Here is a 13,244-nt window from a genome sequence, read left to right as displayed (position 1 = left end):
CATTTGTTTATTATTTTTAAAAAGAACACTAAACTACCAATCATATGTAAAAAAAAAAAAAAAGATCTTCTGTCAAATAGGACACTTTTGGTCCGTTGGGATAAATGGCAATTGAAATTTCATGTTAATATACCTTGGAGCTTCTATAAACAACAGATTTCAGACAAGTATATTCTTGGTTTTTTCTTCATTATTTCATAAAATGCCTATCATACAGCAATAATGTCATATTGCATATTTTCACAAAAAGCTTTTCTATAGAATAAAACTTTCTATAGATTGTTCTTTATAATACTCTGGTATGCCCTCATTCAAAATGAGTCCCTGAGAAAGTGCTATAAAATAAGTAAGCTATAAATCCTGGACTCAAGGAGCCAGCAGTTGATTAGGGGAGATAACACTAGACACCACAGCTTCCACTCAGCTGCTTGTCATCACCTCTGAGCAAGATATAAATAACCCCAGCTACCAAGCAATACCTGCAACAGCTGTAGAACATCCAGAAAGACTCACCAGATACCCTCAAATAAGCAAGAGACTAAAACAAGGAGAGCTAAGAGAAAGCATTCAAATTATAGACCTCATCTGATTCTCCTTCCCACATATTCACACTACCTCTCCACTATACCTAACTCCTTAAACTTGTCTGATACACTCAAAACCATTCATCCATGAAATGCAAAGAAGATCCAGCACACTCCAAATTGGTTGCGGCGGTCACTCAGGTCCTCCTCCCTTTTTTCACCACCTAACCTCACTGTAGTCTCCTCTCTGCCTAATTTCAAACCTGTGACACCATCATTCCCTTCACTTTGGGGGGAGGGTGTCAATGTTTGTACTGCACTTCCTGGTATTTCAATCTCAGCTTTCCTAAATAGGTTCTGACTTGGTCTGTCTCTCTGATTCTCAGTACTCCTTACTAACTTGAATGGAAATCCCAGATTCAGGAACCTAACAACACACCAACAACCTGATTAATGCCCTAACATGGACAGCCTACTACTCCTCAGAAGGGGAGATTTAAACAAACCATGCTAAAAACTAACTACTTCTCAAACCAATCTAAAGTCTTAACACTCCCACGTTCCATCCAAAATTACTTTTAGTGCAGAGCCCCTCTTGCTTCCCACCACTACCTTCTATACTTACCACCATGTAGATCTCCTACAGCCATTTCCAAGAACCCAAGATGTAATAAGTGGTTAAAAAAAAAAAAAAAAAAAAGATACTAGACTCCTCCTGGCAGGTTAATTCCAACACCTTGTGTCACCAAACGCGTATGATTTGGAAAAACATTTTTGGAAGTTAGAATCATACTTCAAGAATGTCCAGCATATGGTACAGCTTCTTTCCTAAGTATTGAGAGTCAGCATAGAAACAGAGATTGGTCGATGGGTTCATAAGGCAGCCAGAGGGACAGAGGGACAGATGGAATCCCAGCCCTCAAGTTTCTCACTGCCAGATTCCAACCATGTGTTTTTAAATCAAGCTGACTTGTCAGAATGCCAGCTGTCAAACTGAAAGGCTATGGGCACTTCAGCTTTATTTGAGGTAATTGCCCAAGATCCTGATTAGCTCTACAGTCATGACTACTGATATGGTTTCTCATTTCCAGCCCCACCCTTGTCCTCTGGATTCATCTTTGTTTGCATGAGGTGACCTTCAATACTCCCCCATGGACTCTGATTTAGGGAAGATATTAACCACAGAATAATAGTGAAAATAACCTGTTAGAGAGAATAAAAATAATCCTTTGTCACCAGTGTCACAGAGGCAAAAAGGAGAGAGAATTCAAGAAGAAAGGGCTTAGTCAATCACGTCAAATGTTGCAACGTGGTCACACTAGACATGGTGATTACAAGGTAACTAGTAACTTAGAAGAAATCAATTTCCATAGCTTGATTTTGATAGAAGTCAAGAGAAAAAGAGTTGAAGTTGAAAGGAGTGACAAGAAGGAAGGTATTATAGATTATTTATTCAAGAAATCAGGTCGTGAAGTAAAGAGGTGAGACAGGATTATAGAAGAGGACTAAGAAGTGGCAACCTACGGATGGCATAAAGGTATGCGACCATGGAACTTAGGTGTTGTGGGCATCACTGAGACGGCAAGGTCAAGATTAAGAAAGAAGGCAAGAGAAATTAAAAAAAGGGACTGCTATCTTTGAGGGTCTTGAGACAAAAAGAGTGTACAGAGCAGAGTGTACATTCAGAGGGAGAAAAGTGTAATATAGTTGAAAATAAGGAGGTTTATAAACCGGAGAATTTCATAGTTTGAGATCATCATATATTTTTTCCCTGTTGTTTCACATCTAACAAACCCAAAGGGAGGTTGAGGGTGAACTATTTCATAAATAATTATTGGGAAAAAAGCATTAATCATGTCACTTCCGGTTAGTCAGTGGTCATGTTAACTATCTCATCCAAGAGGCATCACTTTCAGATCACAACTACTTTTCTTTTCCTTCAAAATAAGTGAGGGACAAGCAACGAGACCGTAGAGACCACATTTAATGAGTCAGGCTGCTGTACCCTCTGACCCACCCACCAAAGAAGGCATTCTTCAGGAACCCACCTGGATGTTCTCTATGTAACACTGCCAGCTTGACAGCCTTCCTACTCCTTCCAACCCATTCTAAGCTATAGCGGAAACAAACCTGTACTCTTTGGGGTCAGCTAGAACTAGATGTGACTTCTCAGTGCTTAGCACAAATACAAAAGACTAATAATGTGTTAAGAGCAAAGAATACCTCTAAAACAGTAAATCTGCAAGCACCGTATGGAAAAACGTAATTGAAGTTCCCATACCCCATTTACGCAATCAAAAACAATAACTATTAAAAACACTTTGACGCCTTACTCTTAAGAGTTTTTTCCCCTTAGCTTTTCACTTTGAAAACCTTTAACACAGTCCAACTTTAAAGTAAGACTATTATTCACCCTTAGGCACAGAAATTCAGAAATAAACTTTAACAAATATTCCTGGCACTTCATTCTCTAAGTACCACTTAATAAATAGACAATAAGTTAATAATGATAAAATATTTATTCTAACATTGCTGACTTTTAGTTAAGTTGGCAGTATATTAGGAGACAGGAAATTCTAGATAGTTCAATCCACAAAAATCAAAATATAGACTATATTAGTTTTTGGCATTTATATGCCAGGCACTGGGCTAGATGCTTCTAAGAACACAGTGGTGATCAGAGTAATCTAACCAGATCCATAGTAGGGTTCGGAACCACTAATCCAGTTTGAAAATGTTTTGTTCTCTCCCTACAAAATAATCCATCTACATTTTTAATAAAGGCCCTTTAATAGTAGGCACTTCAGGTTTTAGCGGAAGAAATATTGAGGGCTATAGAGTCCTATTAATAGGTAGCAATCTACATGTATGTCCCTAGTTCTAAGCAATGGTTCTGTAGTAAAATAATATTCTATACAATAGTTCATCTTTATCTGACAGTTAAAAAAATCCATACAAGCAACTAATTTCATTCAAGCTATCTAGAAAACAACCCTCCAAACACCTGAAGATTATAGTTCACCATGAGATCACACATTTCCATTGTAACATTCAATTTCTTTAGAGTATATGACAACACTGTTTTTGAGCCCTGCATAGGAAATTATGCTAATGCATATTTCTTTCACTCCAGAAAATATTTTTTTTAAATTAACCTTTTCAATTTAACTAAGATTTAGACAATGTATCCCTTTACACACATGGCGTTTCCACTGGCTTCAAAAAAAAAAAAAAATCAAAGGGGGAGAAATACAAAATAATGGTTTCACTTTCATTTATTTTAGATTCAATTATAAAATCAAGATATCCTGTTCAGAAATTCTCCATGAAAAAAGACCCACATAAAGTTTGAAACTCTCTATCAATCCATTAAGTATATATTTTTAAGGTATTTCATGAAAAGCATCTCAAACTCATTAAAAGAAATGGGAGGAACATGTAATGAGAACAATTAAAGTAATACATTAAGTGTCCTTCCTCAGAAACAACTGGTTCTTGTTAGACCTTTACAACTGAACATAAGCATTCCACATTGAAAGCCTGTCAGATTTTTATACAGAAATACCAGTTCAATATTCTCTCAAGTACACATCTATGACTAGAAATAATCTTACTTTTGATTTTAAAAAAACCCTCAATATTAGAACTATACATAAAGAAAACTTTCTGATGTGCTGCTGAGTTAAAATACAATGAATATATTAGGTGCCTTTATGAAAGCTTTTTTACTAGCTTGATAAAAAGGAATTAGTTATCTACCTGAATTGATTCAACTTGATTTCTCTCAAAAAAAAAACAGATTCTCTCTTTGCTCTGCCAAGGAGAACAGAGCACAGAGAATTTCAAACATAGAAGTAACCTTAAGAAGCCATTTAGGTTATAGGTTCTCAATGAACCTAATACACTCTCTGAATTTTGCAAAGTGATATTTATTCAGGTACCAAGGGCCTAGAGAAAAAAGAAGAGTCAGGAGAATGTGAAACATTTCCCTGTAAGATTCCCTGGCTTCACAAAAGAACTCTTAAGTTGCTTTAATAGCACTAAGATTTCATTAGATCAAACAGTTTTAGTGCTACATCTTTATATGTAGTTTCTGATGAGTTCTAAGAATAAGTTAACACTTCTGTCATATGGTAAAAAAATATAATTTGCATAAAAATACTGTATCTAGTGCAATAATCCACAATTTTATTAAGAGTTACAAATCCTAATCAGTCCTGATTGGTTTTGAGAATGTCCTATACTCTCCACTCTCAAATACCACATCACTCTATGGCATATATTTACACTCTAAATTAAATAAAACAAAGATTTGCTTTGTCTTTTAACTTTTTCAAAATACCTCAAGAAAAACACAGAAGTGGGATTGGGTCTGCTGTATTAATAGTTATTTTCTTTTAAAACCTATTTATCTATCAACATTAGATTCATCATAGCAATAAATACTGAATGACTACTATACGTGCTTCCATTTGCGTCTACACACATTAAATATAAAAGACTTCTGGCATTTTAACAATGCTTTAATAATTACATTTCAAATACTGGGGAAAATCATGCTTATTACTCATCATTTACATTTACCAACATGTTTATACTTTAGTCTAAAAATAGCAGTTGCTTTACAGAGAAACTGTTAACACTAACTGAGAACTGTGGCTTGTCATTTATTCCATTACTAAAAAAACAAAAACAAAAACAAAAAAAAACTCTACAATATTCTGACATAGTCTATTTTGGACATACAAAATAGAACTCATCCTCGAAGCCACTTAATAAAATCCTTAGGGCAAATGAGTATATCTGAAGACCTGGTTACCTCAGAAGATCATCATTCTCTTGAATATGTTCTTTTGGCAATTGAGATCATCTCCAGTTACTGATTCTCGGCTTTATGCTTCAGGGAATTTATGATAGGTTGTTTTTGTGGGGGTTCTCTATAATATTCTACCTGCCCTGGACTAAGGAAAGTGCCAGTTAGTGAACTACAAGGCCCTAGGACAAAAAATCCTTTTTCCAGTAGCATACTATTGCTATTTTTATGACTCTATCATTTTCATAGTTTTAAAAAATGTAATCTGAAGGTACAACCTGAGGCTCTAAAGTAATGAAGATAGTAAATGAATAAATAAAATATGCTCCACACCCATCTCTGATACCTCTTCAAGAGGTAGAAATGGAACTTTAGCAATCTAACTTTAGAAGAATCCAAACTTCAATAATACAAAAAATAACTGACCAACTTAAAATAAATATATATAGGTATCTGAAATGAATTAATTAAAGGGCAAAATCTGGGCATCTCCATTCTATGAAAATGATTCAGAATTTCATAAATGAAGAAGTCAGAGATAAAACGAAAATGCAAAGCAATGTCAGCCAGACAATTCTTTCTATAGGAAAGAATTTCTCAGATATTTTCCTCTTCTAAGCATGCACTAATCATTTTTACTACTGATTATTAACAGTCAATACTCATGTTGAATATTCATCTCACTGTTTCCTTTTATTAAGAGTGGTTTAATGCTATACATGATAGAAAACTATCACTTGAGAGACAGAGTGCGCATGCACAAGCAGGGGGAGCAGCAAGCAGGAGAGGGAGTGACACTAGTCACTGCAGTCTTTATTAGCCAATGAGTTCATCTAGAATCTTACAAAATATTTTTAAAGTTTAGCAGTTATTTTGCAATAATATACACATATCATTTTAAAGGTTAATAATGACAAATTTTCATCAAATATTTGTCTAATTGAGATAAATGGCTTGTATTCCCACTTCCATTCTTAAATTATTATTTAATTTATATAAGTAAGGCTTCAATAAGGACTTTCACAATAAACTCATATTTGTTAAAGCAGACCAATTATTAAATGTTTTTACTATTGTTAAATAAATGATCAAATCTTAATTTATCTAAGAAAAGTATTCAGGTAAATCCAAAAAATCATAAGGTGATAAAGTGAAGTATTATACCAATATATATTCACGGAAATAAGTGTTACATAAGATATTTCAAGGACCAGAGTTGATTACGTTGGGTCCTGGTGAAAATAGTCATTCATATCAAAGATTTTAAATCGAGGCAATGGATTTCTTTCAGTCACTGCTAAAGAAAATAGCTTGTCCAAAAACTGCCAGAGTCTTGGTTGTAATTTCACTAACTCAGAAATGTCACAAGCAAATCTTATTAACTACTCTCAATAAATGTGTTATCTAATATGATTAAACTATAAGAATTCCTGTTCCCCCAAACCAGTACTAAAGAATACCCCAATAAATTTAGTAGATTTCTGAATATCATCTCATTCTTTTAACTGTCATTTTGAATTCTATGTTAAAAATTCAAAGAAGGTATAGATTATGATTCTCACAAATTACTTCACTTATATATTCCATTATATTTTGCTTTGATTTTAAAAATCCTGTGATCAGGGTGTCTGGGTGGCTCAGTCGGTTAAGCGTCTGCCTTCGGCTCAGGTCATGATCCCAGAGTCCTGAGATCGAGCCCTGGTTTGGGCTCCTTGCTCAGCGGGGAGACTGCTTCTCCCTCTCCTTCTGCTTGCTGCTCCCCCTGTTTGTGCATGCGCACTCTCTCTCTCAAGTGAATAAATAAAATCTTTTAAAAATAAATAATTAAAAATAAATAAATAAATATCCTGTGGTTATTACATACCATTGTAGATAATATTACAGTCATAAAAATCATGAATCCAGCCATCTTTCTACAATCAAGAAGGCTGATTCTGGTTAGAACAAGGAAGTGAGCTGATTTCCCACATTATACATGGCCAAATTTAAAAAAAACAAAACTGAAACAACTATTAGCAGAATATCTTTAAATTGGAAATGCAGAGATATGGAACTTTTTGGGCTTTAAATTTGAAAGAGAAATCAGCGGTCCCCTAGGTTAGTCTTTTATACAACGCAGGACTCCTTTCTTTAATAATAGAGGCTAGGTTACAGGGTGGTGGCCTAAGGACAATCTGCAGCCCATAAATATAGTCTACATGACCTCCACAGCTTTTGTTTTGTTTTGTTTTAATTAAGCCAATGCACAAAAATCCAGATCTGTGCCTCATCTTTAAAATCCACATGGAGCTGCATGTCTGCTGCCCTATTGGATGAGTCGTGCTTTCTCTACTTCTCCACTGCACTTCCCATCATTCCACTTCACTCACTCATCATCTGCCTTGCGTTTTAAGCATCCAAGCATTTCAGTAAATGACCACTCACTGTATTCACTCTGTTGATGAACATCATCATGAAAGGGGAGGCAGCATACAACTTTGCAAAGTGACCAACTTCACTGTAGGCATCACTAAACATTAGAGAGAATTATCTAGAATAATTTCCAAACACAAACTGGTTTTATCCTCAAAAACAAAGTAAACTTATTATTCTCTCTTCCACAGAACAGGCTTCTAGGTATCTGAAGACAACCAGCTTTCCTAGGTCTTCACTTCCAGTTTAACATCTCCAGAGCCCCCAAATATTCTTCATAGCAATGTATGCAAGCCTACCTATGGCCCCTGGGATGCTTCTCATCATGAATGAATTCTACTTATGATAAATATTCTATTTATTATGATTTTCCAACTCTTACTTGTGTGTTTATTATATATTCTAGTTATCAGTGTTCTTCACATGTAATATTGTAATATTTCCTTGATCTAGATCAATGGTTCTCAAACTTTTTGGCCTCAGGACCCGTTTTCACATTTAAAATTCATTGAAGATCCCAATGAGCTTCTGTTTAATAGAGTTTATCTATTGACATTCACTGTTATTAGCAGTTAAAACTAAAATTTATAAAATTTATAAAATTTATAAAATTTATAAAAATTTAACATGTGTTCATTTAAAACACATGTTAACATAATGGCATACTTCTATGAAATAGTTCTTTGAAAAATAAACACATTTTCCAAAACAGCATTGTCTCCCTCCTTGCATCTAAATACAGAACTTAGGGGCGCCTGGTGGCTCAGTCATTAAGCGTCTGCCTTCGGCTCAGGTCATGATCCCAGGGTCCTGGGATCGAGCCCCGCATCGGGCTCCCTGCTTGGCGGGAAGCCTGCTTCTCCCTCTCCCACTCCCCCTGCTTGTGTTCCTGCTCTCACTATCTCTCTCTCTCTGTCAAATAAATAAATAAAATCTTAAAAAAAAAGAGAGCCTGCCTCTCCATTTAAATAAATAAATGAATAAATACATACATACATACATACAGAACTTAAATATATATTTTCCTATAGATCCCGTTTTGTTGGTTTCACATTATTCTTTGGTAGTGGACACTGTTGATGCCCATTCTAGCTCCCCTTCAGACCAGTGCACCCACCTCCACTTAGCTGTTTTGACTGTTAGCTGATAACAACACACAGAAGAATTACTCAGTAACACTGGAGCCACCTGGCTTGGGAAATTATGTGCACCTCCACTTCATCCAATGACTGAATGATAAGCCAGTAACTATCACAGAGTACAAAAGACCCATCCCAATGACACAAAGTGGAACTAATTCTGGGTGTAGTTTGTGCTCCAGAGCTTCCCATGGGATCAGACCCAAGTTCGTTTCTAGCGGAGACCACGTTCTTCCTTAGCTTTTATCCCTTGTCTTATTCTGCTTGTCACTCTCTTTCTTCTAAGAGCTCATCCATAACAAATCACTTGAACAGGCAACTCCATTTCAGGCTCTGCTTCTGGCAAACCCAACCTGAGACATCTTTCATCCCACCAAGATTATTGTAATATCGACTCTGTCATATATCATATTAACTAACTATCTCAGCTGTGCAGCATCTCAAATATGCTAAGCATTCTATCATAGAGCAATGCAGTGGTTCTCAAAATGTGATCCCTGGACCAGCAGAAGCAGTAGTGTTCGGGAACTTGTTAGAACTGCAAACTCTGAGGCCCTATTCCAGACCTACTGAATCAAAAATGCCATCATAGAGATGTGCCATAATTAACCAATCCATTATTGTATACATTTCAGTAGTTCCCATTTCTTCCTAGTATAAATAATGTTGAGATGAATGCAGGTAAATCTCTGTGTACATTTCTAATTATTCTATGAGTATTTGTCTGCAATCTACTTCGAGGTAAAAGTATTAAATCAAAAAACAAGATGTACTGATAGATGAAGGACAGACATATAATAAAGCAAACACAGCAAATGTTAATGATAGAATCTAGGTGATGAGTATATGGATATTGACTTCAAAATTTTTGCAACTTTTTCATGTTTGAAATTTTTTAGAAAATGTTTAAAACGAAAAATGTTGAAGAGATTTCTATTTTATGAGGTTAATTCCTAGAACTGGAATAAATTGTTCATAGTATGTGCCCATCTTTATACTGTGTGAAGTTAAAACATCAACCAAAAAGTGTCAGTTCCCTCACTGTCAACACCACTTTTTAGTGCTTTTCAATCTCTGCCAACTTGTTAGGCATAAACTGGTAATTCATCTTTTAAATCACCATTTTCATGTGCATTTTTTAAGTTAATATATAATGAATTGAAAAGTTTCCTAATATGCTTGGCCTCAGATTTGATCTTGGCTATTTGAACTATGAAACAGTAACCAGGATTTGAGTTGCCACCCAGGGGCACTTAGCTTATTACCAAACACAATACCCTCAAGAATAACTTGCAAACTGAATTACATTGGCAAGAGTTACTTCTAGGCCAGTGTCATATGGGGGGGGGGGGGAGCTAATGCTGGATTGCCAAATGGGACTGATTTAACAGGTCCTGAGAAAGGGCTCTTCCTTCACAAGAAAAGTGTCCTCTCCCACTTACCAGGATGCTCAGAATTCCAAGCATTAGTATTTTCTTCCTTTGTGTTGAAACAATTAGATCTCCACCAATTCCATTTTAGAATTCAAGTATTTTACTTCAGAATGGGCTCTACAAAATTATGGTGATTATATCCATAGGATGGAATGCAATGAAGCCATTTAAAAAGAACTATGGAATTCTACATTTGCTGACATGGAAAGATCTCCATGATATATGACTTGTTCATTGCAAAAAAAGAAAAGTATGTATGTGTCTATATAATAGAAAATGTGTGGAAGGATATTTACTAAAATATTAAAAGTGGCTATCTCCAGTTAAAGGACATATGGGAGTTTTTTTACTCTTTATATATGTCTTTATTGTTTACTTTTGCCATGGATATATTAAAAATTTCCTTACTAACAATAACAATACAAGAAGGCTATTTGCATTTTGATAAAAATAAAATTGAAAGTATCCCAGAAAACCACTAAGCCATTATCACCTTATTAAAATTTAATTTACCAAGATTTTCAAGTCAAGGTTGAAGTCCCTTAAGGAATAAGACCCAGGTCCAGCATATTTTAAAGGGCATAGGAGAAAACAGTTAAAGGCAGACAGACTAGGCAGAAGTCTCCAGCCATGTATTAATCAGCTGAGGGACAGATCTGTGTTGTCCTGGGAGGATTTCACTGGAGAAAAATCAACAGGCAACGGAAGGCAACAGTGGTCTTCAGATCCACAGTCTGTATTGACTCAGAGTGGATCTTAGCTTTACCACAATTCCTGCTTTCAATATTATAGAAGAAAATACCCCCTAACCAATGATGTTCAATTCTCCCCCTAGAGGAGGCCCAGGATCCAATGCCAGTCATTTTTTTCAAATATATATTTAACAGATTTAAATTGCTTCATTTATACTTCACAAAGACTGGAAAGGAGAATATGATACAGTAAACCACTTACCTCTGTGGGAAGACATGTCTGTACATGGGCAGATGTTCCCAGATGTGACACCACTGTCCCAGGTTTAATTTGAAAATATGTTTTGCACATGTAGCCTTCAGAACAATCCTGTGTTCCACATGAAGAATACATAAGAAAATGCCAATTATTTTTAGAATTCATCATATTAAGAACTACGGTTTCTCATAAATTTCAAACTGAGTAATAAAAAACTAAGTATATTAAATGACATGAGGTATAATATGGATAAAGGAACTCATCTGATAAACCCTGCACATAGTAGGTACTCATTGAATAGCAGTTTTAATCCCCTACCTTTCTTACTTATTAATGGTGTTTCCCCTTCTCTTAGGTATCCCCCCTCCTTTTTCTTCCAAGCAGTTCATAGCACGTAAGTCATGGAGCAAAACCTCAGGTTTGCAGCTGTTAAGAAGCATTTAAACTGGGGCGCCTGGGTGGCTCAGATGGTTAAGCGTCTGCCTTTGGCTCAGGTCATGATCCCAGGGTCCTGGGATCGAGTCCTGCATCGGACTCCCTGCTCAGCAGGGGGCCTGCTTCTCCCCTCCCTCTGCTTCTCCCCCTGCTCATATTCTCTCTCTCTCTGTATCTCTGTGTCTCGAATGAATAAATAAAAAAACCTTTAAAAAAAAAAAAAGCATTTAAACTTATAGAAATACTTTGTCACATATTAATATTGATTTCATGGCCTATATAGAAAGAGAGATTTAAAGAGGACTTGCAACAGATCTTGAAGCTAAAAGGGACCTTCCATTTTAATTTCTTGTTCAAAGCAAGATCTCCATTACAACATCACACGGAGGTAACTGTGCAGCACCTGCCTAAGCACTTCCAGGAACCTTTGCTTTACCCCTTTATATGACCACCACCTCCATTTTGGTACATGGTACATAGTTCAATGAGAAAATATTATTTTATATTGCACTGAAATGTTTCTCTTTAACCTTAACTCACTGGTTTTAGTTCTGCCCTCCAGAGTCTAAACTCTTTTCCACAAAGCCATTTTTCATAGATTTGAAGACAATTAGCACCATTTTCAAATGTTCCATAGAAGATATGGTTTCCGAGCCTTTCACCAGTTGTATTTCTCACTTCTTTCCTATACTTGCTCTTAAATACACTTATGTTTATCTAATTGTGGTCAGTTCCATTTTTTAAAAAGCAAAACTTGGTTGAATTCAATAAAGTCATATATAAAAATATAATACTTCCTCATACACATACTCACATATTAATGAATATTATTAATTCTCCACAAAATTGTCACTGTTAACACTCAAATTTTAACAGAATTTAAACAGTTATAACTAAGGAAATGTGATTATTTAATCTGATGCAGTAACAAAAGTACAGAATAGCATTCCAACTAAAACCATTCATAACTCACTTAAATAATTTTACTAAGATTCAAAAATTCAGTTTTTAACTACACAATAAGAAAAGAAAAATTTTATAGTGTTTGTGAGTGATTTAATATTGAATTTATTTTTTTTAATTCGTGTCATGCCAGGGCACCTGGGTGGCACAGTAGGTTAAGCGTCTGACTCCTGGTTTCGGCTCAGGTCATGATCTCGGGGGTGGTGAGACCAAGCCCTGTGTCAGGCTCTGTGCTTAGCATGGAATCTGCTTAAGACTCTCTCTCCCTCTCCCTCAGCCCCTCCCTCCTGCTCACTCTTTCTCTAAAATTAATAAATAAATCTTTAAAAAAATTGTGTCATGCCAACTATGTAAGAGCATTGGATTTTAGGTAAGTGTACTGGGTTGAATAATGTCCCTTCACAACTCATGTCCCCCTGGAACCTGTGAATGTGACCTTATTTGGGAAATAGGGTCTATGCAAATGTAATAAAGTGAAGATGAGGTCATACTGGGATAGGGTAGACCCTGAATCCAATATGAGTAATTTCCTTTTAAGAGGAAAATCTGGCTACAGAGACACAAACACACAAGG

The 13,244-nt window shown here is 35.7% G+C and overlaps 1 protein-coding gene across 14 annotated transcripts in view; it reads right to left on the bottom strand.

Moving 5' to 3' along the window:
• The window catches only part of ATG10 (autophagy related 10), a 232,731-nt gene that overhangs the window by 167,570 nt on the left and 51,917 nt on the right, over positions 1-13,244 (bottom strand). For 13 of the 14 annotated variants that reach the window (XR_010413111.1, XM_064596325.1, XM_064596326.1 and 10 more), the window contains exon 3: positions 11,276-11,383. The exons of the other annotated variant lie outside the window; for it this stretch is intronic. Coding sequence is in view for 12 of the 13 variants with exons in the window: in XM_064596325.1 (XP_064452395.1) it covers positions 11,276-11,383 (108 nt within the window). In the remaining variant the exon portion in view is untranslated. The remainder of the gene's footprint in view (positions 1-11,275; positions 11,384-13,244) is intronic. 14 annotated transcript variants of the gene reach the window in all.

The sequence above is a fragment of the Mirounga angustirostris genome, unplaced genomic scaffold, assembly GCF_029215605.1.
Source record: "Mirounga angustirostris isolate CCGP_5_RB_7025 unplaced genomic scaffold, mMirAng1.0.hap1 SCAF_7, whole genome shotgun sequence".
Taxonomy (NCBI): domain Eukaryota; kingdom Metazoa; phylum Chordata; class Mammalia; order Carnivora; family Phocidae; genus Mirounga; species Mirounga angustirostris.
This window is presented reverse-complemented; position numbering and strand designations above follow the sequence as displayed.